The sequence below is a fragment of the Phocoena sinus genome, chromosome 1 (genome assembly GCF_008692025.1).
Source record: "Phocoena sinus isolate mPhoSin1 chromosome 1, mPhoSin1.pri, whole genome shotgun sequence".
NCBI lineage: Eukaryota > Metazoa > Chordata > Mammalia > Artiodactyla > Phocoenidae > Phocoena > Phocoena sinus.
The window spans coordinates 11,568,145-11,591,743 of NC_045763.1; the positions used below are offsets into that span (position 1 = coordinate 11,568,145).

Here is a 23,599-nt window from a genome sequence, read left to right on the forward strand (position 1 = left end):
CTGAGAATTTAGGAGGTCGATAAAAAACAACCCTTTCTTCCTCTGCCAAATTATGAAGTAGTCTCAGAGAGTTTCCTAGGAGTCGGTGAAGATCAGAATGTGAGTTTTGTGGCTGTGAAAGCTGATCTGGGATTGGGGCTCAGATCCGAGGCCATGGCAGCTGGTTAACCCTCTGTGCCAGAAGTAGACAGACGTACCTGCCCAGACGGCACAGGTGGGCACCTGCAGCCCCCAGGCAAGCTGTTCCCTCATAGGAACAGCCGTCTTCACACTTCTGAAGCCCTCAATGGTTTATAGAGCTCATTCAGGCACGGCTCAGTCTATGAGGTTGGCAGGTTTCATTGTACCCATCCCACAGAGGAGAACACTGAGTCTCTGAGAGGTCCCGTGGCTTCCCAAAGGCAACGGCCGGTGGGAGGCAGAGCAACACCTGAATCCTTGATGTCCTGGTGTCACCCCCACCTGGACCCCTGTTTTCCCAGGAGCTGTCCCAGCTCCCTGCCCCCACCCTCCCAGTTCTCTGAGGTGACCCAGCAGGTCCCCCATCAAGGCCTGGGCCCTGAAGGGAATTGGGATCTTGTGAGATGGGGCCACCAGACACCCCTCCTCCCCACCACCAAGGCCGGCATCCACCCCAGCCATGCTACACCTGCCACTGCCCACCTGGACAAAGCAGGAGCTCAGAGCCAGAGCACCTGGGCTGTATCCTGCATCCACCACTTACCTGCCAGCTGGGTCAGCCTAACCGTCCCCTCCCTCCCCTCCCCCTCCCCCTCCCCCCTCCCCTCCCCCTCCCCCCTCCCCCCTCCCCCTCCCCCCTCCCCCTCCCCTCCCCTCCCCTCCCCTCCCGTCCCCTCCCCCTCCCCCTCCCCCTCCCCCTCCCCCCTCCCCCTCCCCCCTCCCCCTCCCCCTCCCCCCCTCCCCCTCCCCCTCCCCTCCCCTCCCCCTCCCTTCCCCTCCCCTCCCCCTCCCCCTCCTCCTCAGGGCTGGGGAAGCCCACGCTGACCTTCATCCCTCAAGCTCTGTCTGTGCCCCTTCATGGAAGTCTTGCCCCTTAACTCTCACCACAGTCGCACACAGAAGGTATCATCTTTGCCCGTGCGGGAAGGAGCTGGACTTTGAATCCAGGACCAACCCCAAGTTCATGTTCCTTCCCGAGCCCCGGGAGTCCTGCAGGATTCACGTAGGGCACACCTTGTCCATACCTGGAGCTGCCCTTCTTCACTACCAACTCATGGGGTGCCCCCGATGGCATGAGGGCCGCCTCCCCCTGGATGATAAGAACTGGTACTTACTGAGCACTGCCCCCTACACTCGACACCGCTCTGGGCGCGTTGCATGTACAAAGCCAGTCCTGTGAGGTGGAGGCTGTTTTTAAAGCTTTTTATTAAAATATGACATATCTGCAGAAGAGTGCAAGTGAATTCACAGCTTGGTGAATCGAAACAGACTGAGCACCTCTGCCTCACCAGCCCCTGGATCAAGAAGTAGAACATCGCTGTCTCCCTGAAAGCTCTCCGGGGCACCGTTCCTGTCGCCATCCCCTCCGTGGAGAGCCCCTTCCTGACTTCCCAGCACGTGGATTAATCCTGCCCTTTTCACGTGCCGTAAAGGGAGTGACACGGAATATACGCTTTTGTGTCTGGCCGCATTGGCTCAGCATTTCTCCTCTGTGGTTCATTCATGTTGTGTGTGTTGTAATTTTCTCGTTCTCCTTCGACGGAGTCGTGCTCTGGTGAAGGGACCACAATGGGTAGAGCCCTTCTGCTCAGGGTTGCCCAGGCAGTTCCTGGCCTGGAGCTTTTACAGACAGTGTAACTTTTCCATGCAGGAACCTTGGTGAACATGGATGAGTGTTTGTTGGGCATGGGCTGCGGTAGGAACTATTTATCCCTCCTTTACAGTGTGAAAATCTGGGATCTATGACTTGCACCAGGTCACACCTCTAGTGAGCGGCCAAGCTGGGTTTGAACCCAGACAGTCTAGCTCCAGCGCCTGCTCTCTGTGGTCGTTCTCCTTCTGAACTTGCCTGGGAAGAGGCTGATCGTTGCTACCAGTTTGCCGCCTGCATCTAACCTTGAACAGCCCTGCTGGGTCTCTGCTGGAGAGAAGGCACGATGAGACCAGTCCCCAAACCACTGGGTGCCCAGGGCAGCTTCCTGAAGGTTCTAGAGGGCCTGCTAGACCATCTTGAGAGTATGACACCAAAGCCCAGAGAGGGTGTGTGAGCTCCCAAGGCCACACAGCACACTGGCTTGCACGCTGGTGTCCTGTCTCCCTGTCCCCTGGGCATTCCCTGCCTCCTCTCAGGGCCTAACCAGCGCCATCGTCTTGCCTGAGAATGACCTCACGCACCGACATGAGCCTTGAAAAATAGTCCTCATTGTGTGGGACATGGGGCCTGTGGGCCGATGCTGTGTTTCCAGAAATCTCCACCCCGAGTCTAGGGAATGTCACAGTTCCGGGCCCATCCCCTGCCACTATTTTTAGTGGTGATTTGGAGGAAGGAGGACTTTCCTGGATTTGCCTTCAGAGGCTGGAAAACAAACACCTCTCCCTCCCCACCCCCGGCCTCCCAGTTCCCGTGGCAGGAAGTGGGGGCCTGGATTCCTGGACCTGCCACTTACCCTGCAGGCTTCTGAATGAGCTCTGAGGTCTTCAGAGCTGACGGGTGGGTGGCAGCAACAGTGTGCCCCTGCCCCCACCTAGGACCATGAACAGCCTGAAAAGGGCTCCCATGCCCCCCCAATAGCACCTTATTTTTTTTTTTTTTTTTTTTTTGCTGTGTTGGGTCTTTGTTGCTGCGTGCGGGCTTTCTCTAGTTGCGGTGAGCGGGGGCTGCTCTTCATGCGGTGCATGGGCTTCTCGTTGCAGTGGCTTCTCTTGTGGAGCACGGGCTCTAGGCGCACAGGCTTCAGTAGTTGCAGCATGTGGGTTCAGTAGTTGTGGCTCGTGGGCTCTAGAGCACAGGCTCAGTAGTTGTGGTGCACGGGCTTAGTTGCTCCGCGGCATGTGGGATCTACCCGGACCAGGGCTCAAACCCGTGTCCCCTGCATTGGCAGGCGGATTCTTAACCACTGCACCACGAGGGAAGTCCTTTTTTTAAAAAAATATTTATTTATTTATTTGGTTGTGCCAGGTCTTAGCTGCAGCAGGCGGGCTCCTTAATTGCAGCATGTGGGCTCCTTAGTTGTGGCAGACGGGTTCCTTAGTTGTGGCACATGAATTCTTAGTTGTGGCATGTATGTGGGATCTAGTTCCCTGACCAGGTATCGAACCCGAGCCCCCTGCGTTGGGAGCGTGGTGTCTTATCCACTGTGCCACCAGGGAAGTCACCAGCACCTCTTATTATACTCTCTCTGCAGGTGTCTGATCCCCTCCTGGGGGTTGGCCTTACCCTCCCATCTAAAGTTTTTCCCAGGGGGAATTCCCTAGCAGTCCAATGGTTAGGACTCTGTGCTTCCATTGCAAGGAGACTTGGGTTCGATCCCTGGTCAGGGAACTAAGATCCCGCAAGCCGTGTGGCATGGCGAAAAAATAAAGTTTTTCCCATTGGGAGCCCCTGGGCCTCTGTGCTTGAGGTGGACACTCTCCAGGTGGCTAATAGTGGGCACGCATCCCTCCTCCCATCACCCCCCTGCCCGGGCTCCGAGACAGCGTTCCCCCCAGTGCTCTTGCATCCTCTGCTCAAACTCCCACAACAGGGTGCCTCTTCCCTCCCAGGACCGCCCGGTCCCGTCTGAGATGGCTCTGACTGTTAGACTGTCACTTAGAATGGTGCTAAAGCATAGGCAAGCAACCACCCTCAGATGCAGTTAGAGCTTTTGCTTTCCTTTAGCGCTTACCACGGTAGAATGAGGTAGAAACCTTTATCCTACTTTAAACATGAGGAAAAAAGCACCTATTGGTTAGGGCACTTATCCAAGGTCACGTAGCTGGTGAATGGTGGAGCTGGGCCTGGACCCTGATCTCTCTTCTTCTATGGACACCTGCTCAGATTAGCAGTCCAGCCCCCGTGCAAGGCCGAGAGGTGTGGTTGGGTAGTATGATTAATTGCCAGTATTGAAAAATAAGGAGATATTTAAAACATAAAAATTGTAATAATCTAGAGTATGGAATTTTCTAGAAGAGACAGCAGGTATGGCAATGCTGGGGCCCATTCAGTCATGGAACAGCTGCCGCTCCAGGCTGGGTGTGCATTCTAGGTCCCCACCTGCTTTTCCTTTCCTACCGATGGTCGCTGTCAGGGCCCTGTGGCAGTTGCGTGTTCCACCCTTGGTTATAGCGGTCCTCTCTTGAGCCTCTAAGCTGGAGAATCAGGGAAGGGAGGGCAGCTTGAGAATTTGGCAATTATGAGCACACCCCCTTCCCCACCCTGCTCAAGCCCCCAAGTCATCTCTCCCCCACTTTCTTCACCTGAACAGACCCGTGCCTAGTGCTGGCTCCTGGAAATACTGTCGGATGAGGCCCAGGACCTGCCTTCGAGCAGCTTCTAGGCTAGTCTGGGAGGTGGGAAGGCCCTGAGCTGTTGGTCTGGTTTCCAGGCTGCTGGTGTACCTTCCTATGGGGCGGGGAGGGCTCCCTGCAGCAAGTAGAGGCGTGAGCTGTGGGCTTTGGAAACCCAGAAAGAAGCTGCACTGCATCCTGAAAAGGGGAGGAGGGCGGGCATTCCTCAGCAGAAAGGCAGGGATGCTTAAACGTCACTTCCCCTCAATAAACCCAGAATCTGTAGTGTTAGATGGTGGTGAGTTCAAAGCAGAAAAAAACAGGGAACGGAGTGAGGAGGGTGTCCAGGGAAGGCTTTGCTGAGAAACTGACATTTGAGTCAAGACCTGGAGGAGGCAGGAATGGGCCACAGGCACAGGGGGCGGAGCGACAAGGATGCTCCAGGTGGGGAACAGCCAGCGCAGAGATGCCGAGGGAAGGGCAACGTACATGAACCAGGAACGGCGAGGAGCAGTGGGGCAGGGGTGGCTGGGGAGATCACAGAGATACAGGTGGGGGTGGGGGGATGACAGGTCACATGGCCCTGATGGGCCATTCTAAGGACTGTGCTCGCCCTTGAGTGAGACGGGCCATAGGAGAGGAGCAGAGAAGTGACATGACCTGACTTGCACGTTAAGGGGACACTCCCTGCTGAGTTGACGTAGACTAAAGGGCTGGGAGACCAGTTCGGAGGCCACTGCACGACGCAGACACGCGATGGTGGTGACACGGACCAGGGTGGGGACGGAGGAGTGGCGAGAAGTGGCCAGATTCTGGTAAGATGTTACAGGCAGAGCTGACGTGGCTCGCTGATGACTTGGGTGTGGGGCGTGAGAGAAACAGAATCAAGGAAGATTCTGGGGCTTGGGTCCAGAGGAACGGGAAGGCTGAGGTCCCCATGAGCTGAGTTTGGGGAGACAGAGAGGAGCGGGTTGTCAGGGGGCTGCTCAGGGACTCACTCTTGGACGTGTGAGGTTGGAGATGCTGTTAGACACCTGGCGTGGGAGGCTCTTGGCTCTGAGTGTGGAGTTTGGGGCGAGGTCCAGGCCGGGAAGCATCAGCATATGGGTGGATTTAAAGCTGGGAAGCTGGATGAGCCCGGCCAGGAAACCGTGGTACAGGAGGGCCGAGCCCGCTGATGCCTGGAGGTCAGAGGGAGGGGAGGGGAGCCAAGAGACAGCAACACAGCAGCCAGAGACGGGAGAAGAAGCCAGGAAAGAGGGGCTGGGAGCGTGCAGAGAAGCATCCCCCATGCCAAGGAGCGCATAGGCGAGGACGGTGGGGCTCGTGGCTTGGAGGTTATCGGTGACCTGGAGATGAGCACGTGTCCGAGAGGACGGCAGGAGGGGCATGGACGCACGGGGGCCACAGTCTTTCCAAACTTCTTTGCTCCAAAAGGAAGAAGAGAAGTGGAATGAGAGCTGGAGGGGAAGGGGGGTCACATGCAGTTTTTCTGTTAAAGATGTGAGAGGGAATTGCATGTTCATGGGATGTTGGGAGAAATCCAGTGCAAGGCACCGTCCAAGAACCCTCACATCTGAGTGGGCCCTTGTCCTGAAGGGAGACCTGGTCTCAAAGCCTCCTGCCTAGCCAAACATGGCAGCCTCGCCGGCTCAGGGGGCCCCCAGGTTGGGCAGAGGGAGCTGAGCGGGAGGGTGGCCTCTCCAAGGCAAAGGGAAGGCACAGCCGTGACCAGGCTGATGGCAGGGTAGCCCCCTGGGAGAAGCAGACACCTCGTTCCCGTGCAAAGCACAGTGTCTGGGGTCTGTCCCCAGCCCTGAGCTCCTTAAAATTCTGCAGGTGCCCCGGGTCAGCAGGGAAGCTTTGGTCCACTTGAGTCTCCTTGTGTCCTGCTGGGACATGGCAGGAACAACGTGAAGTGGCCGTGGACACGGTTCACAGAGCCCTGGGTAGTTTGGCAAGAACTGCAGCCATGTTGCAGTCAGCCCTGAGAGCATCGAGGCTCAGGGTCCTATCAGGGGCCACAGGGAAATTAGCCTGCCATGTCCCACCCCGGAAGGCAAAGAGAGACAGAATAAAGGGAAGTAGAACCTTCTCTGCCCCCAGGACCCCGGAAATATTGGATGCTTCTCAGTGATGGCTGTGGACCAGGTCCCCTCTCCTTCCCAGGCTGTCTACTTTGTTCAGTCATTCATTTGAGAGTCAATCCACCGGTATTTACTGAGCAGTTACTAAGTGCCAGACACTGTTCTAGATGCTGGGGATACAGTGGTGAACAAGGCAGGCCAGGTCCCTGCTCCCAAGGAGCTTATATTGCTCTTTGGGGTGGACATAAAAATATGTAAGTAAACTCAGTAATCCTTCATCTACCTCTAACCCAACTGAGGGAAATAGTCTGCTCTCTCACCTTTAAGCTTGCAGGTTGGAGTTTGTCTACCACCATCTCATTGATGTGAATGGACTGGTTTTCTACCAGTTGAGAGAATTGCTTCTTTCTCTTTTGGTTAAACGGAGTTGACCTTGGTTCCATGGGATGCAGTGGTAATTGGCACAGCATTGACCCAGAAGAGGCTCACCAAATCATTCTCAAACATGCCAACTCTGATCAGTCAGTGATGGCTGCCTCCCCGTCTGAGGCAGACCTGGCAAATCTGCGTTTCCCTCCCGTCGTCTCATGGCAGACATCCCCAATCAACCCAGGTTCCTATAGAGCCTGGTTGATTAGTCATGTCTGCATGGACACAGGATTGGAAAATTAGAACCTGTATTCCAGATAGTTCCCTTTCCTGCCCTAGGCAGGAGGTTGGAAAGGTCACACTGCCTAACTTTTTAGCCTGCACTTGGAGAGAGGAGCTATGGGGGATTATGGAAAGATCATGGGCCTGAACGTTGAAGTACTGGGGTCAGGTGCCAGATCTGCCTCTCGTTGGCCATGTGAGCTGGTCAACCCACCTCACCTGGCAATGAGAAGAAAAGGGGGGTTTCCATTTGTGAGGAACAGAGCTGCCCTAGGTCAGACCCCAGACCGCCCAGCCAAGCCCACATCTGACCTGGCTCAGCGGGTACAGTTTTCTCGGTCACCACCAGTGGCTGCCATTTATCCAAGTGAGTGGTTGGCTTTCCTTTGCTATGTAAGCACTGCCTGATGGGGCAAGTCTGCTTAACCTTTGTAAAATAGGTTGAACCTTGACCTGTTCTGAACTCACCTTACTCAGCCCTCAAACAGGAAAAAGCAAGATAAACTAGGCTATACCCATCCCAGGGCCATAAGTTTGGGATCTTTTACTTGCTTCCCTGGGCTGCGGCCTCCTTCTCCCTGCCCTGGCTTCTTCCTTTGGTCCTTTTCTCAGAATGCAGCCTGTCAGCCAAGTCAACCTGTATCTTCTGAGACTTTTGGGGGCCTGAGTGCAGGCGTAGGAGCTGAATGACAGGAAACGATGCTAACATTCAATGAGCACCTGCTGTTGGGTAATGTCACATAGAGCCTTAAAGGTAGAGAATATCATCCTCCGCTTAACAGCTCAGGAAGCTTTTGCTCAGAGAAGTGACCTGCAAATAAGACCCTCCAGGTTGGACAGGGTAAAGGCCAGACTGGAATCCAGGGCTCTGTGAATCTGGAGCTGTGTCTTTCTGGGTTCTCTTCTCCCCAGTGCTCAAGGTCCCTACCTGACCGTTCACTCAAGATATGGCAGTCTGTTCTGTATAGGGCAGAAATGATTATACTTTCATCCTCCATTCTAGAGATAATTAAATTTTGATAGGCAGACTCCAAAGCCGATGCTTTTAACCCAACTGTGTTGGCTTAAGAATCAGGAGACCTGGGCTTATTCACTATGTGATATTTGATACTCTTTCCCTCTCTGGGCCTGTTTCCCCGTCAAAGGGAAGTTGAGCTGGAAGAACATTTTGGTGGGTGTGTATTCAGAGTGGTTTACCAAGCCCTTCTGGTTCCCACCTACCCACCCCTCCTTTCCCAGAATCTGTAGATGCTGATCAGGAATGTTGAGTGGAAAAGAAAGGCGACCCCCTGCTGGTGGCATCTGGGATTGTCATACACAGGCTGAGGTCTGCCTGACCCTGTTGGCCACCCCTCCCCAAAACTGACCCAGTGTTTGTCAGGGGTCCACCAGGCTGGAATTTTCACAAGGGGTCTTGGCCGTGGACCATCCAGAAGCAGGCCAGCAGTCTTCTGAGCTCAGACTAATGGGAAATCTGACCTCATGGAATGAGACCATGCCTTGGGCTGGCTGAGGATCCTGTAAGCGGGAGGGGGTGGCTAGTGGAGGATTCCTTAAGGGCTGCTGACGCACACATGCACGCATACACACCCTCCTTCCAGCAGTCACGGAGCAGTCATGGGGTGCGTATAAGAATGTCAAACCGCCTTTAATGGAAACCTCCCCGCTTGGGACTGTAAGACAGCTGCGGAAACAGTATCTTGTAGCACGAGTAACTGGTGTGAATATTTGGATCGTCCACTGGTTTTATGGATCGATGAAGGTTCTGTGTTCACAGCGATGTGCTTTCACAGTAGGGGTGATGGAGGAGCGTGAGTGGTTCAAGGTCAGACACCAAGGATGCAAGTCCAGGGTCTGCGCGGGTCTTGGTGTGTCAGTTAACCCTTTGAGCCTCAGTTCCATCCTCCATAAGGCAGGTGCAGCCCTACCCCCAGCACAAAGTCCCGAGGAGAAGATGAGGCCAACCGGGCTGTGCAGATTTGTTGGGGGTTGGCAGTTTGGGAGCCAGCAAAGCTGTGGGACAGGAGGGTGCTGGGGACAGGTGGGCACTGCCACTCACTGCTTGGCCATGTTCCTTAATCTCCCTGGATGCCCACTTCCTCATCTATAATGTGGACTGACTTCAAAAGGTAGTTGCGAGAATTAAGTGACAAAAACCCATCGGGGGCTGAGAGCCGTGCCTGGCCCATGGGAATTGTTTTAATATCTAAGGAATTGAGGTGCGGGGAGGTTACGTGATTTGCTTGAGGTCTCAGAGCCAGGGAATTCCCTCATCCGGTGGTTAGGACTCTGAGCCAGGGACAGAACCCAGATCCTCTGACCCCAGACCAGTGCCCGTCCACCCTGCTGTGTGGTGTTGGCCAAGGCCATGGGCATGTTTGCGGGGGACAGTGGTCAAGGAGAAGTTGTCTAGGACCTCAGAAGTTAAAGGAAGCTCACAGAGTCCAGCACGCCCATCCTGGGGGAAAACCGAGGCTGGGAGAGGGGAAAGCTGACAGCCTGGTCCCTCACTGCCTGGCAAGGTTCTCACTGCAGGCACTGCCCCGGTGCATAAGGAGAGAGCCCCTCGTGCTCAGCGTTCCCTGTAAAATCCCTTACTCTCCAGGCCCACGACCCCCAGAAGTTCAAAAGCCAAGAATTACCCTGCGCTGTTCTCTTTGCCTGTCAGCTGTGGCCTCCCGTCACCTGGGCACTGGAGGAGGGGGTCTGCTTTGCCCAAGGCTGGAGTCAAGGGACCTTTCTTCTCTCTCTGGTCCCACCTGCCAAGAGTCGCATTTGCAGAAGTTAAACTGGGGCTGACACTGCTCCACCCTGCCTTGCATCTGGGTTAGGGGCTATGGCATCCCAAGCCAGGGAAAGAGGAGGGCGTCTGCTGTGGAAAGGCAGAACTCAGAAGCTTGGGAAGAGTGATGGCCCCAGAGAAGCGCCATCGTCTTGGGGTCATGGTTGGGGCCCTGGTTCCACCCTCCAGCTCATGCAAACATCCAGCCTCCTTGAGTTAGAAAAATCAGTCCCTCCTTGCACACCCTCCCTCTCACCCCCAGAGTCCCCACATTCCCAGGAGCCAGGCTGGTCTCCTGCAGGGTCTACTGGGCATGACATCACCTGTCACCATGGCAGTGGTTCCGGCGGCCTAGCTGCTGGCGTGGGACACACCTGGGTGAAGCTGGGTGGCCGGGAAGGAGAAGAGAGCGCTGGGGAGCTTGGGGCCGAGGCAGGAGGAGGCTGGTCACAGAGAGAGACCGACATGCTCGTGGACCATCACCTCATCTTGCATTAAGGATGTCTGGAGATCGTCAAACAGGGTTTTGAAGGAGAAATAAAAGCATGCTTATGACAAAGGAAGGATGCATTCCACTGTGTAATTTTCATAGCTGTGTGTCTGTAGTTTAAATTATTTCTTGGGGAGTCTGTCAGGCTAAGTGCCTTATTTCCCTAAAGAGTTACAATACCTGTTCCCCTCTTCAGGGGACCCCCACATCTGCTGGGGATACTTGGGGATGTTCAGGCTCGATGGGGACACACGCCCGCTTTCCCACCTCGGGCCTGTGGGGCGTCCCCAGGTGCTCGCAGGTCCTCCACATGAGTTTCCTGGGTGGGTTGTGGACATTTGTGCTTCTGAAAAGCTGGGCAGACGGCACAGAAGCTTTTTGGTTCACGCCATGGTTCCAGAGGCACCGTGTCTTCGTTTTTAAATGATCTTCACCTGGCATCATTCCGCGAGATTCAGCTTCCGTGTTTTCTCGGTCCGCAGCCTGGCAGGGTCCAGCCCAGAGTCAGGCCTGGAATTCCGGCCACGGTGACCTAAGGTGCTGCTCAGCCAAGCTGGCCGTGCAGGGGACAAGTCCAGCTGTAGCAGCCAGGAAACGCAAAGCTGGAATTTAAAGGGCCCCCCAAGACCCGCGGTCCCCACCGCAGGGGTCTCCCCAGGGCTCCTTGCACGTGACGACACTGCCCCAGCTCGCCTGCCTCTTACCCTGTTCTACAGGGCGGTCCTGGTGGAGGTAGGGGGTGAAGATGCAGCTTATGTCAGGCACCGAGCCAGAGCCCAGGGTCCTCGGTCCTTATGCCGTACTTTTTCATATCAGAGGCTGAGTTTGCAGGTTCACTGTCCGGGACAAGATGGGGTGGCACCGCCGTTGCCTGCCCCCTATCACTGCCCTCAGCTAGCCGTGGGGCTGGGACCCTCTGGGGTTTGGGGGCTTCTCTGCAGAGGCGGCATAATGTAGGGTCAAGTGTTTGGGCCTTGGAGTCAGATGTGGCTGTGTGACTCTGGGCAAATTACTTAACCACTCTGTGCCTTCTCACGCTGGAAGCTTCCAGAGCCAAGGAGTTGCTTTGCCCCCTCCCCACCGCCTCCACAGTTCCTTCCTCAGTGTTCTCTCCACAGAGGGGGGAGGGGATGGAGTGCTGGGAACCCTGGGGAAGGCAGTGCGGCCCGCCCTGCACAAGCCCAGGCTTGCCCGTCTCCACTCCCTTCTGTACAGAGCCAGTGCCGTGAGGAGAGTCCGGAGGGAGCAAAAGCCACACTGCTGCCAGGAGGCTGTGTGGAACACAGGGCACCATGTCTGTGTGTCTGTGTCTGCTTGTCTGTGTGACAGCTTTATTGAGATACAACTCACATAGCATACAACTCACCCATTTACAGTACGTGATTCAATAGTTTTTATTATATTCAGAGATGTACATCAATATTAGCGTATTTTCATCATGCCCTTTGGCCACGCCTCCATATCTCCGGCCCCCGGCCCAAGGCAACCACTAGTCTAATCTGTGTCTCCATAGGTTTCCCTATTCTAGACACTTCATTTGAATGGAATTATATGGCACGTGGCCGTTTGTGACTGCCTTCTTTCACATAGCATAATATTTTCAAGATTCAGCACATTGTAGCATGAATCATTACTTCTTTTTATTGTCAAATAATATACCGTTACATGGATGTACTACACTTTTAAACATTCATTCATCAGTTGATGGACATATGGTTGTTTCAGCATTACAGCTGTTATAAACATACATACACACGTTCCTGTGTGGACATACGTTTTCAGTTCTCTTAGATATACACCTAGGAGTGGAACTGCTGTATCATAGGGGAAGTTTACGATTCATCACTTGAGGAACTGTCAGCTGCTTTCCACAGAGGCTGTACCATTTTCCATTCCCACCAACAGTGTATGAAGGTTCCAGTTTCTCCGCATCCTCGCTAACACTTGTTACTGTCTTCTTTTTATATTTTAGCCATTCTAGCGAGTATGAAGTAGTATTTCATTGTGGTGTTGATTTGTATTTCCCTGATGACTAATTATGTAAACCACCTTTTCAAGTGCTTATTGGCTATTTCTTGGAGAAATGTCTGTTCAGATCTTCTGCCCATTTTTTTAATTGGGTTATTTGTCTTTTTATTATTGAATTGTAAGAGTTCTTTATATACTCCAGATATAAGCCCCTTATCGGATATATGGTTTACAAATCTGTTCTCCCATTCCTTGCACTGTTTACTTTCTTGATGGTGTCCTTTGAAGCACAAAAGTCTTTAATTTTGATGAAGTCCAGTGTATCTGTTTTTTCTGCTGTTACTCGTACTTTTGGTGTCATAACTTGCTGTGTGGTTTTAATCAAACACTTTTCCCTGTGAAGGAGTTGGAGCAGACAGTGGACTGTTGGGGGCTGAGTTCTGTTGGGCTCAGACTGGGCCCTGGGATTTCATTTCAGCAGGAAGCAAAGGATCCCATCAGCTTCCTGGGCCGTGGTTAGAGATGGGGGAGCAGAGGGTTCACAAGCTCACCAGGCCTCCAGCTCTTTCCTTCTGCGGACCTAGGCAGTTCAGGGCGGGGACAGACATTCACTCAAGGACTTGCTCCCCTGGCTGGGTCAGTAAAACTGAGAAATGAGAATTGGGACGCTAGGGATAGGCGGGTCTAGGTTTGAATCTGGGGAATGCCACTGAGTAACATAGGAACCTGGGAGAGAAACTTCCTCTTTCTGAACCCTGTTTCCTCGTCTGTTCATAAAAGGGAAGGAGACGGGGTCCCTTCTCAGCGTTCGGGGTGACAGGCAGCTAGGATCTCGGGAACTAACTAATTCGGTTCTCTGTCCCCCAGCGATGAAAGCCGACCGAAAGCGCCTAAAGGGTGAAAAGACGGACCTGGTGAGCCAGATGCAGCAGCTGTATGCCACGCTGGAGAGCCGCGAGGAGCAGCTGCGCGATTTCATCCGCAACTACGAGCAGCACCGCAAGGTCAGCACGCAGCCCCCGCCCCTCCCCTCCCCCCACCCACCAGCCCCCTCATTACCGCCCCTCCCCCACCCGGCACAGGGTCTGGCCTTGAATCTCAAAACACAGATGCACTGCTCGTGTCCCCTTATGCTCACTTGGGGAGGCCCCTTGTCAGGCCCAGGTCTGGGCAGAGATGAACAGGCACAGCCCCTAGTTACGGCTCCATGTCTCCTGGGCAAACCAGCTTGGACAGGAAAGCGCAGTCAGTGACAGTGTGCGTTCTGGATTCCGGCTAGCCTGGGTTCAGATCCCGGTTCCCCACGTGTGTGCCTTTGGGCATCTCCCTTAACCTCTCAGAGCCTCAGTTTCCTCATCTGCAAAACAGCGATCATGGTGCAGACCTTGCAGAGCTGTGATGAGGACCGTATGAGATGATGGATACAGGGCATTCAGCATAGCGCCTAGTGCATGCTAAGTGCTCAGTGACTGTCAGCTCTGTGTCTTACTAATAGTACCATGATGAGAGTGTGAAAAAAGGGCTGGGGAGAACAATGAGACAGCAGGAAATTCTGCCTCCTGGGAGAGAGTCCTGGAAGGCTTCACAGAGGCGGTGACATATAGGTTGGGCTCTGTGGGGTGAGTAGGAGTTTCTGGTCAGATGACCAAGGACTTTGGTTCAGTAAATATCTGTCTGGTATATGTGCTGTGGTCATGCTGAAGAGGGTCCCAAAACTTAAAGAAAAAAGAGTCAGTCCCCACAATGAAGCAGGCCTTAGTAAGCTGCTGTGTCTGCAGGGAGAGAGTTGTAACCTCTGGTGAGCGGGGCAGAAAAACTGTTGAAAACTGCGCTTCAAGTACATCATACCACGTGACAACAGCTATGACCAAGGTTTGCATGTACTCCGTGGAGAAAACGGAGGTGGGAAGCTCGTTAAGTTTCCTCGGCCGTGGGAGGTTTGAGTGGTTCTCCCAGTGGTTGGTGGCCTGGTTGCATGAGTGCATTCACGCGTGTTTCCTCTGAGCTAGACTGTCAGAGATGGCACTTAAATTTAAAAGCTTCAGCCCCACGGCCCACTTTGGTGTTTACCAGTGACCTGCCCTCTCACCTCCCAAGTATACAGATCCCTTCCTCTCCAGGATGAAAACAGCCCCGGGGGAGCTCTCTGGGCCAGGCACCCACAGCCTCTGACTGGTCTGGAGCTCTTGGTGCCCTGGGTGCCAGCCCTGAGCAGCAGGGCCCCAGCTTCCCCTGCCTGTCCTTCCACAGTAGGTGAGCTGGGTCCCTAGAAGTTGGCCTCCCCGGGCCTGTCACTTGCAGACAGAGTGTGGCATTAAGTCAACAACCTGTGGAAGCAGAGAGGAGGAAAGGGAACCCCCCGCTGCCTGCTTTCTTGGTCCTCTTCTGGGTCACAGACTTCCGGCCATGTCCTCACTTGGTAGAAGGGACAAGGGAGCTCTCTGGGGTCTCTTATAAGGGCATCAATCCCATTCACGAGGGCTCCACCCTCATGACCTAAGCACCTCCCAGAGGCCCCACCTTCTAATGTCATCACATTAGGTGTTAGGATTTCAACATATGAATTTTGGCAGGACACAAACATTCAGACTATAGCACCACCTGCCTCTTTCTTGGTCCACCTCCAACCTTTCTACTTCTCCAGCTGGAGGGCCCGTAGCAGGTCCCAGGAGCCTGGTCCTTCTTCAGCAGGTGAGGCAGGGAGAACCTTTACTTGAGTGGCCCCATGCCCATCAATAGGGAGACATGGTCACCCTTGTTTGAGGGGAGGGGACACAGGGCAGGGGCCAGACAAGCAGCCCACAGCCATACCTACTTTTGGTGATTTGCTGGCCCCAGGGGCGAGGGGCACCGGGCTGAACTTGTCCTTGACACTGCTCGTCCTCAGATCATCAGCTTCCTTGGTGTTTTAGGGCTCTTCAGAGAAGTAATATATATATATATATTAAGATTTATTAGAAGGAATTGGCCTACATGATTGTGGAGGCTGACAAGTCCTGTGATCTGCCTTCTACAAGCTAGAGAGCCAGTGGTGTCATCCAGTTTGAGTCAAAGACCAGAGAGCCGGAGAGCCGACTTATAAGTTCCATCCAAGGGCAGAAGACCCATGTCCCAGCTTAACTCTCAGGTAGAAAGCAGCTTCTCCCTTCCTCCACTTTCCATTCGGGCTCTCAACGGATCAGATGATGCCCACTCCCCCAGCCCCTGCCACTGGGGAAGGCGAGCTACTGAGTCTACCAGTTCAAACGTTAATCTCATCCAAATAAACCCACACAGACACACCCAGAAATGATGTTTGGCCTAAAAGCTGGACACCCCATGGTCTGGTGAAGTTGACGCATAAAAGTAACCATCACGGGCTTCCCTGGTGGCGCAGTGGTTGAGAGTCTGCCTGCCGATGCAGGGGACGCGGGTTCGTGCCCCGGTTCGGGAAGATCGCACATGCCGCGGTGCGGCTGGGCCCGTGAGCCATGGCCGCTGAGCCTGCGCGTCCGGAGCCTGTGCTCCGCAACGGGAGAGGCCACAACGGAGAGGGGCCCGCGTATGTCAAAAAAAAGTAACCATCACACTTGGCCTGGGAGGCAGGGTGGTACAGTGGTTAAGACCAGACAGTGGGTTAGACTCTCACCTCTGCCACTTGCTAGCCATGTGGCCTCATCCCTAAAGCCAGGATAATGATAGCAACTACTCAGAGCCCAGCCTTGTCAGCACTAAAGTTTCTGGTACACAGAAAGCACGCCAGGGGAAAAATGCTTGTCGTTGTTATTATTATTATTATTATTATTTTTGCCTCTGGGGGATTCAGAGTCAGGCATTTGATCATGGAAATTCCACAGTGGGTTTCAGGGCCCTTCTGTGGGTCTCTCATCTATCTACCACTGCCTGGTGTTGGTCCCCCTGGCAAACCCAGAGAAGCACACAGCCATCTGCTCTCAGGAAGCCTCTGGCCAGGCAGGAGCGGGTCCTGGCTGACCGCACACAGACCCCAGTCATGGACCCTGCCCTCTGGGAGGATGGTAGAGTCTCAGTGAAGAAGCAAGAACCACGCGGAAAATTAACTCAGAGAGGACCTTCTCCGGGGTCCGAGGGTCCCAGACGATCCAGGAACCGGGGGTGGGGGAAGTGTCCCCTGAGAACATGCACCTTGAAGGAGGACAGATCCAGATCAGAAAAGCAAACAGGCGGGAATTCCCTGGTGGTTCAGTGGCTAAGACTTGGCGCTTTCATACTTCCACTGCTGTAGCCTGGGTTCAGTCCCTAGTCAGGGAACTAAGATCCTGCAATCTGCGTGGCATAAATGAAAGAATGCATGAATGAATGAATGAACAAGCGGATGAACGGAATGTGATGCTGATAAAAGGCTAAGCGGATCAAAAAAGATGGCTCTGTTTAGATAAGCACCCTAACAATGCCAGTGACGACGGCCACCTTTAGAGACCACCTGTCACCACCTGACACAGGATCATATTAATGATGGCAAACATTAACTGTGCACTTGCTGTATGCTGTCTTGGTCCTAATCTCTTTACATTTGCTATTTTTAATAGCAACCCTATGAGGTATGATTCTCCCCATCATCCCCCTTTTACAGAGGCGAAAACTGACTTAGGTCGAGTCGCCAGAGGGACCTCAGCTCCCAGGTTGGCATCCAAGGTCCCAAACAGTTGGGCCGAGTCCTTCCTTCATAAATTCTGGCCACCTTGATCCCCGTCAGGTTTCAACACCCCAGGCAGGTCTCCTTCAGTTCCTTTCCTGCCGCCACTGCCAGCAAGGATTGAGACTCCACCACACTATCTGCGGGGCTGCAGAAGTTATTTTACCTCTCTGGCCTCAGTTTGCTCATCTGTAAAATAGAGATAATCACAGACCCTGCCTCACAGGTGCTTGTTTAAATATGATAATGCATCTGAAACCTCAGCACCGTACTTGACATGTGTACAAAACATTCCGTGACAGTTGCTACTGAGACTTGCACTCCTGCTGCCAGAGGTGTGATCATGGGAGGGGCTGTCAGAGTTTTCACCAAGGCTGAAAGCACCTACAGCCTTTCCCCCCAGCCTGGAACCCTCAGTCTGCTCACAACTAGTGGAGCTACTGACTGCAAAGAGACGCAGAGACAAAAATGATCCTGAGGGTCCTAGTGGACCTTCTTCCTAATTCAGGGGTATGTGGTAGGCAGCCACTAGTACACCAGCCAGCTCTCAGTGGTTCTGATCCACACACTTCATTTCATGGGACATTCCGGGATCTAGGCTTGCTGCTAGGTGCTGAGGATAGATGCTGGGACGTGGTCCCCAGCTCCAGGGGAAAGAGCTGGTTGGTCCACCATGTGACCCAGGAGGCCATACCTGTCAGCTGTTGCACTGACCCCACCTGAAGACAGCTTCAAAGAGAAAGGAGAAGAGAAATAACTAGCGGTGGAGTGCCCCTCTGCACGGAGAGCCTTGGTTCCAGAACCCGAGAGTACAGCTTTGCCCGGGCTTTTGCTATAATGCCATCTTTTGCTTTGCATCTCGCATTACCGGTCTCTTCTGACCATCACCCTGGGATGTGATAGTGTCGTTCTCTCATAGATGAGGTGGTTGAGGTTTGGGGAAGCTGCATTACTTGTTCAGTGTCACACAGCTTGTGGCGGATGGAGCTGAGACTTCACACCCAGGCACCCTGACCCCTAGGAGACACGTCCTGGAAGGAATCATCCCCCTGACACACACACCACCTCCTCTAGACTACACTGAGAAGCCTGGGGCTGGTGACACAGACACCTGTGTCCTCCACTCACCCCAGCTGGGAGAGCTGTCCTGGGACGGCCTTTGGAGTCAGTCACAGCTGTTGTCAAACACGCTTCCTTTTACTCAGCAGTGTTCCTTGGCTGCCGTCTGCCAGGCTGCTGTTCTGCGACCCGGGTGTCTGCCGATGACCTGGAGTGTGCAGGAGGGCTTTTTGGTGTAAGCTCCTCGGGCACAGGGATTTTTCTGGTTTGTGCCTGCTGGTAGCATCCACGAATATTGGTTGAATGACCAGTATCCGGTACCAGTATGAGAAACAGATTGGGAACAGCTGAGGCTGCTTTCTTAGCTAGATAGTCAGGGAAGGCCTCTGGGAGACATTTGAGCAGCATCCTGAGTGCATGAGTGAGTGCCTGCTGTGTCCCCGGCACCGTTCTGAGCTCTAAACTTGGATTATCTCATCCAGTCCTCACAATAACACCCTCAAGGACGGGTGCTGTGATCCCGTGTTACAGACGAGGAAACTGAGGCACGACAGTTATTGCAGCTTGTTCTTGCAAAGCCAGGATTCGACCCAGACTCGCTCTCTTTCCCAGGAACCTAAGCCATAGCTCCAGCTCTGTGACAGCCATGCAGAAAGGGCCAGACCTTGGCCTCCTAGTCTCTGGCCATCTGGAATTCAGGCCTTCGGCGACAGGGCTGCTAGACAAGGCAGGATGGTTGCCTCTCAACGCGGTCCCAGGCTGCACAGAGACCTGGAGTTCGGCTCTCGATTTGGTGGATGGGAAGACCGTGGCTGGGTGGGTGGGCAGGGCCCCCTGCGGGGACCCTTCCTCTGGGGGAAAGATGCCTGGTGTCCTGAAATTGGCTCTTACCAACAGAGGTCAGGCCCCCGATCCAGCCGGCTGTTCCTTGCCTGCTGGCTCTGCTGGACCAGCACAGCTGGAGACCATGGCCCTCGCCTCAGCATCACGGAGAAAACAGCTTATGCAGGAGGACCAGCCGGGAGCTGGGGCCGGGGTGACGGCCAGAGGACTGGGCTGCATTCAGACACCACAGCTAGCTGCGGGTCCAGCCTGTCCCATCGTCGGCTGTGACCCTGTGGGATGGTGGCAGGGCCCTGTGGCAGCCAAGACAGGTGGGCTGCAGGTGCCTCCGCTGTCCCTGTTTTCCTGTGACACACACGTTACCAAACAGCAGAACAGAGGCCCAAACCCACTAATGACCCTAACTTTTATCAGGCTCCATTTAACTATTTCCCTCAAATGAAGTCATTTAGTCTTTATAACAATTCTTTGAAATGAGGAGTATTGATTCCCCCGCCATTTTAAATATGGAGAAGTGAAGACTTGATAAGTTAAAAGAACTTACCTAGGACATTTGTTTGCTCATTTATCCATTGAAGAAAAACGGCTGAGCATCTACTAACAGTTTGTGTCTGTTTCAGTCTCCAACCCAGGGCTTTCTTCCTCCAGGGCCCGAGCGCCCGGCCACCTGCGGTGCTGTGGGGCCTCCCTGCGCTTCCTCTGGTCTGGGGGTCAAGGCCCTCTGGGCCAAGGGTAGGCCACACCCCACGCCTCGCGCCCGCGCCCCGCACTCCTTGTAACGCTGGCCTCTCCCCACAGGAGAGCGAGGACGCTGTCAAAGCCCTGGCCAAGGAGAAGGACCTGCTGGAGCGCGAGAAGTGGGAGCTGCGGCGCCAAGCCAAGGAGGCCACGGACCACGCCACGGCACTGCGCTCCCAGCTGGACCTCAAGGATAACCGCATGAAGGAGCTGGAGGCGGAGCTGGCCATGGTGAGACCCCGCCCCCTCACCCACCCAGGCCTGGTGGGGCATCTGCCGGAAGTGATGTCATGTGCTGGGAGAGAGGAAGTGCACGTGGGCTCACCTGGGAGTCCAGAGTGGAGTCTGCAGGGGCGGGGGCGGAGCCAGGGCGGGGTCTAGGATGCCCCCTCTGCTTGTTCGCGGCAACCACACCGCCTTTCATCCACCTGCCTGGGGCCGAGCGTGTGGGGATGCTGGGAAACCATCCACTAGCCTTTGGGAGGAAAATACCAAAAAATTAATATTGGTTATCTCTGGGTAGTAAGATCACAAGTGGCTTTTATTTCCTTTTTTTCCCCCTGTTTTCATCAGTCTTATTCTATTACTTGGGTCCTCAAGGAAAAAAATGTTTTTTTCTAATCCAAAAAATCCCTCAAAATACTTCCACTGTGTTTTCCTCAGAGATGGGCAGCCTGCACGTGGGGACAGAGAGTCTAGGTGGTGTTTCCGGGCCTGGCCTGTCAGCAGAACTGAGGTCCAGAGCCCTGGAGTTCTGTTCTACCTGCTCCTGTGTAACCTTGGTCTGCTCACTGAACTTCTCTGAGCTTCAGTGACCTTTATCTGGTCCTGGGGTGGGGGTGAGGGTCTTTATCCCACTCTGCCTTCCCCAAGAGATGTTTGATCAACTTTAGAGAGCTCGTGGCTTAAAGGGCCTTTGAAACCACCATGGCTCAATGTGGTGGTGGCTGGGAGGAGAGTGTGTAGGGAACTCCCAAGGTGGGGGGAGTTGCATGTTTCTTAGTGAGAACTCAGTGTTCTCTGCAGCACTGATGCTGGCTGACGGTGTGGTTACCACCATGGGTTCTGGGTTTGAATCCAGCCCCCATCGCTGTCTAGCTGTGTGACCTTGGGCAGGACCCTTCCCCTGTCTGGGCCTCAGTTCCATCAAGTGTCAATAAGGGTAAATGCATATATCCCATAGGGCTCTTGTGAGGATTTCAATGAAATAATGCAAGAGAAGCACTTAGCCCGGCCTGTACATGTTGAGTGATGATATGACAAGAGGGAGGTTTTCTATGGTCACTTGCTTCAGGAGCAGGGGTCACCCAGGGCAAGTCAGGATCTGTGGGTCCCTCCTGGGACCAATCCCACCCTCTGCTTCCTGGGTCTCCTTGTCCAATGCTGACCCCTAGTGGTGAGAGCTGCCCAGGCTGGAGGGAGCTCCAGCTGCTGGGTCTCCTCTCTGGGGTCTTCCCACCAGTGGGGTCGGTGGTGCTGGCGGCCCTGCTGCCACGTGCAGCCCAGACAGAAACCTTTCAAGTTGACAATCTGGGAAGGGAGTGCAGGGTGAGGTGAGACCTTCATTCTCCCAAGTCTTCCCAGCGTCCTGTGATGGACAGATGGCTCTTCCTTGCCATGGACCACTAACCTCAAGCATCCTGGGGAATTCTGGGGTCTTTCAGGATTGGGAGCCAGCTCACCTCTGCTTCCACTCTCACCATGCCCGGATAACTCGACCTGCTTTAGTTCTGGCCAGCGAAACTCAGGTTCTTGCCCCCTCCGTCTGGCAGGCATCAGGCCTCTCTGCTAAGTGTGAATAGTTAGGTGAATGTTTGCAGCTCAGGGTGGTGGGTTTGCTGTAATGTCAGCACAGGCACAGCCTGTGAGAGCCCCAGTGTTGGCGTGTGTCCACTTGCCTGGAGGTCCCCTCTGTTGCCCGCCATCTGCAGAATTTCACAGCCTGGAGGCTTCCAGGGCTGCCGGCTCCGGGCAGTGTTGTCCAGCTCCCCTCACTGCACTGCTGGCCAGGACGAGACTAGAGGGAAGGTACCTTCCCTGCGTGTGTGCCTGAGGTCCTCGGGTTGCAAGCAACAGAAAGCAGCTCGGGCTATCTGAGCACACAGGGTGCACTGGAAGGAAGTCAGGAGCTCACAGGTGCAGTGGGAAGGTGGAGGGCCAGGCTTGGAAATGGGCCAAAGCCAAGGCAGCCGCAGGGAGTGGGGAAGCCAGGATTCCATCTGGAATGGTCCACTCAGTGGCCCCTGCTGGGGGAGATGAACCCAAACCCTTTGCCCTCTGAATTTCACTTCAGTTTTCAAAAGTCTGATCAAGTACAGGGTATTCAAGTGGTCCATCTGGGGTCACTTGCTTACTCCTGATCTAGGAGTTCTGGCTGTGGCTCTGGTGATAGGTAATTTCTTAAGTGACCTGCCCACAACACGGAAGCCATGGCGCAGCTTCCTGGTGAGGGGTGAGCAGGCCCTGCCCCAATTCAGGCATTACCCCTCCCCAACCCAGCCTCCACTGGGTCTCCACACACCCTATGCAGCTGAAAAGGGCCGCTTCACTCGAGTAAAAGTCAAAGGACATTGGCTTCCCAAGAAGCAAACATCTCTCTTGGTGCTTGCTGATGGGCTCCAACCCTTGGGGAGGGGACATTTCCTGATAACAACTTCTGGCCGAACTAGGCATTACCACACATGGAGCAGTTTCACTTCTGTAGCCACACTGGCTCTGTGGAGACCACCCTGTGGTTTGTTTGTTTTTTTAAGTAAAAAATTTTCAGTATGCGTTTTATTGAGATATAATTCACATATTATAAAATTCGTCCTTTTATGACGTAAATTTAGTGATTTTTTAGCACGTTCACAAAGTTGTGCGACCGTCACCACTATCTAATTCCAGAACAATCTCATCACCCTAATAAGAACCCATATCCATTAGCGGTCACTCCAGTGAGCTACGTATTCTTGTCGTGCCCATTTTACAGATTTGGAAACAGGCTCGGTGTGCAGGAGGCTCACCCAGAGCTGCCCAGAGAGTTGAGAAGCAGAGCCGGGAGGTGGGCAGTCCCCGCGCTCCGTGATGGGAGGCCTCCGAAAGGACACCCAGATGCTGGCCTGAAGGAGGCGCGTCCTCCTACTAGCCATCGCTCATCCCTCAGGCCTTCCCCAGTGGCCTCTCCAGTCACTGAGCAGGCAGGAGACAGGGCTGCCAGCCCCGAGGTCACAGGCTCCCCCCCAAGTGCTAGTCCTGTCCACTCCCTCCCCCAGGAGCCTGGTTCCTGGTGACCTAGTTTTCTATCAACGTTCTCCAAAATGGGAGACAGTTCTTACGTTACTATGTACGCTGTACCCAGGGCTTCTCACCCTCAACACTGTTGACACTTGGGGGCCGGAGAAGTCTGTTGTGGGAGCGTCCTGTGCGCTGTGTGGTGTGCAGCAGTATCCCCGGCCTCCACCCACGAGATGCCTGTAGTGCCTCCCAGCTGTGGGGAATGAAGTCTCCAGACATTTCCCAGTGTTCCCTGGAGGGGGAGAGAATTCATGCCGGTTGCGAACCACTCCTCTGTAAAGTGTGGGATTCCCTCGTCTCAGTGTCTGTCTCTGCCCTGGCCGTGCAGTTCTAACACAGCCCCAGTTGGGGGCCTGCGTTTCCTGGCTGTGTGATCTTTGACAAGTGACTTAACCTTTCTGAGCCTGTGTTCATACGTATAAGACCTTCCTCCTGGGGTGATTGTGAGGTGAGGTGACGGGAAATCGGGGCAGGCTCACCACCCACACTCAGTGGACGTTAGCTGTTGTTACTGATGTTGGAGACCAGCCTGTCCTCAGGCCGCGCCAGGACCAGGAGTCGTGGATTCCCACGTCCCGTCCACTAGCCAGTCATTTTGTGTCCTT

At 54.3% G+C, this 23,599-nt stretch overlaps 1 protein-coding gene across 2 annotated transcripts in view; it reads left to right on the plus strand.

Annotated features, from left to right (window-relative positions):
- KAZN (kazrin, periplakin interacting protein) overlaps window positions 1–23,599 on the plus strand; it is a 464,439-nt gene that overhangs the window by 384,829 nt on the left and 56,011 nt on the right. For both annotated transcript variants that reach the window (XM_032654524.1, XM_032654533.1), the window contains exons 3-4: window positions 13,292–13,428; window positions 19,779–19,949. In XM_032654524.1, coding sequence (XP_032510415.1) covers window positions 13,292–13,428; window positions 19,779–19,949 — 308 coding nt within the window. The remainder of the gene's footprint in view (window positions 1–13,291; window positions 13,429–19,778; window positions 19,950–23,599) is intronic.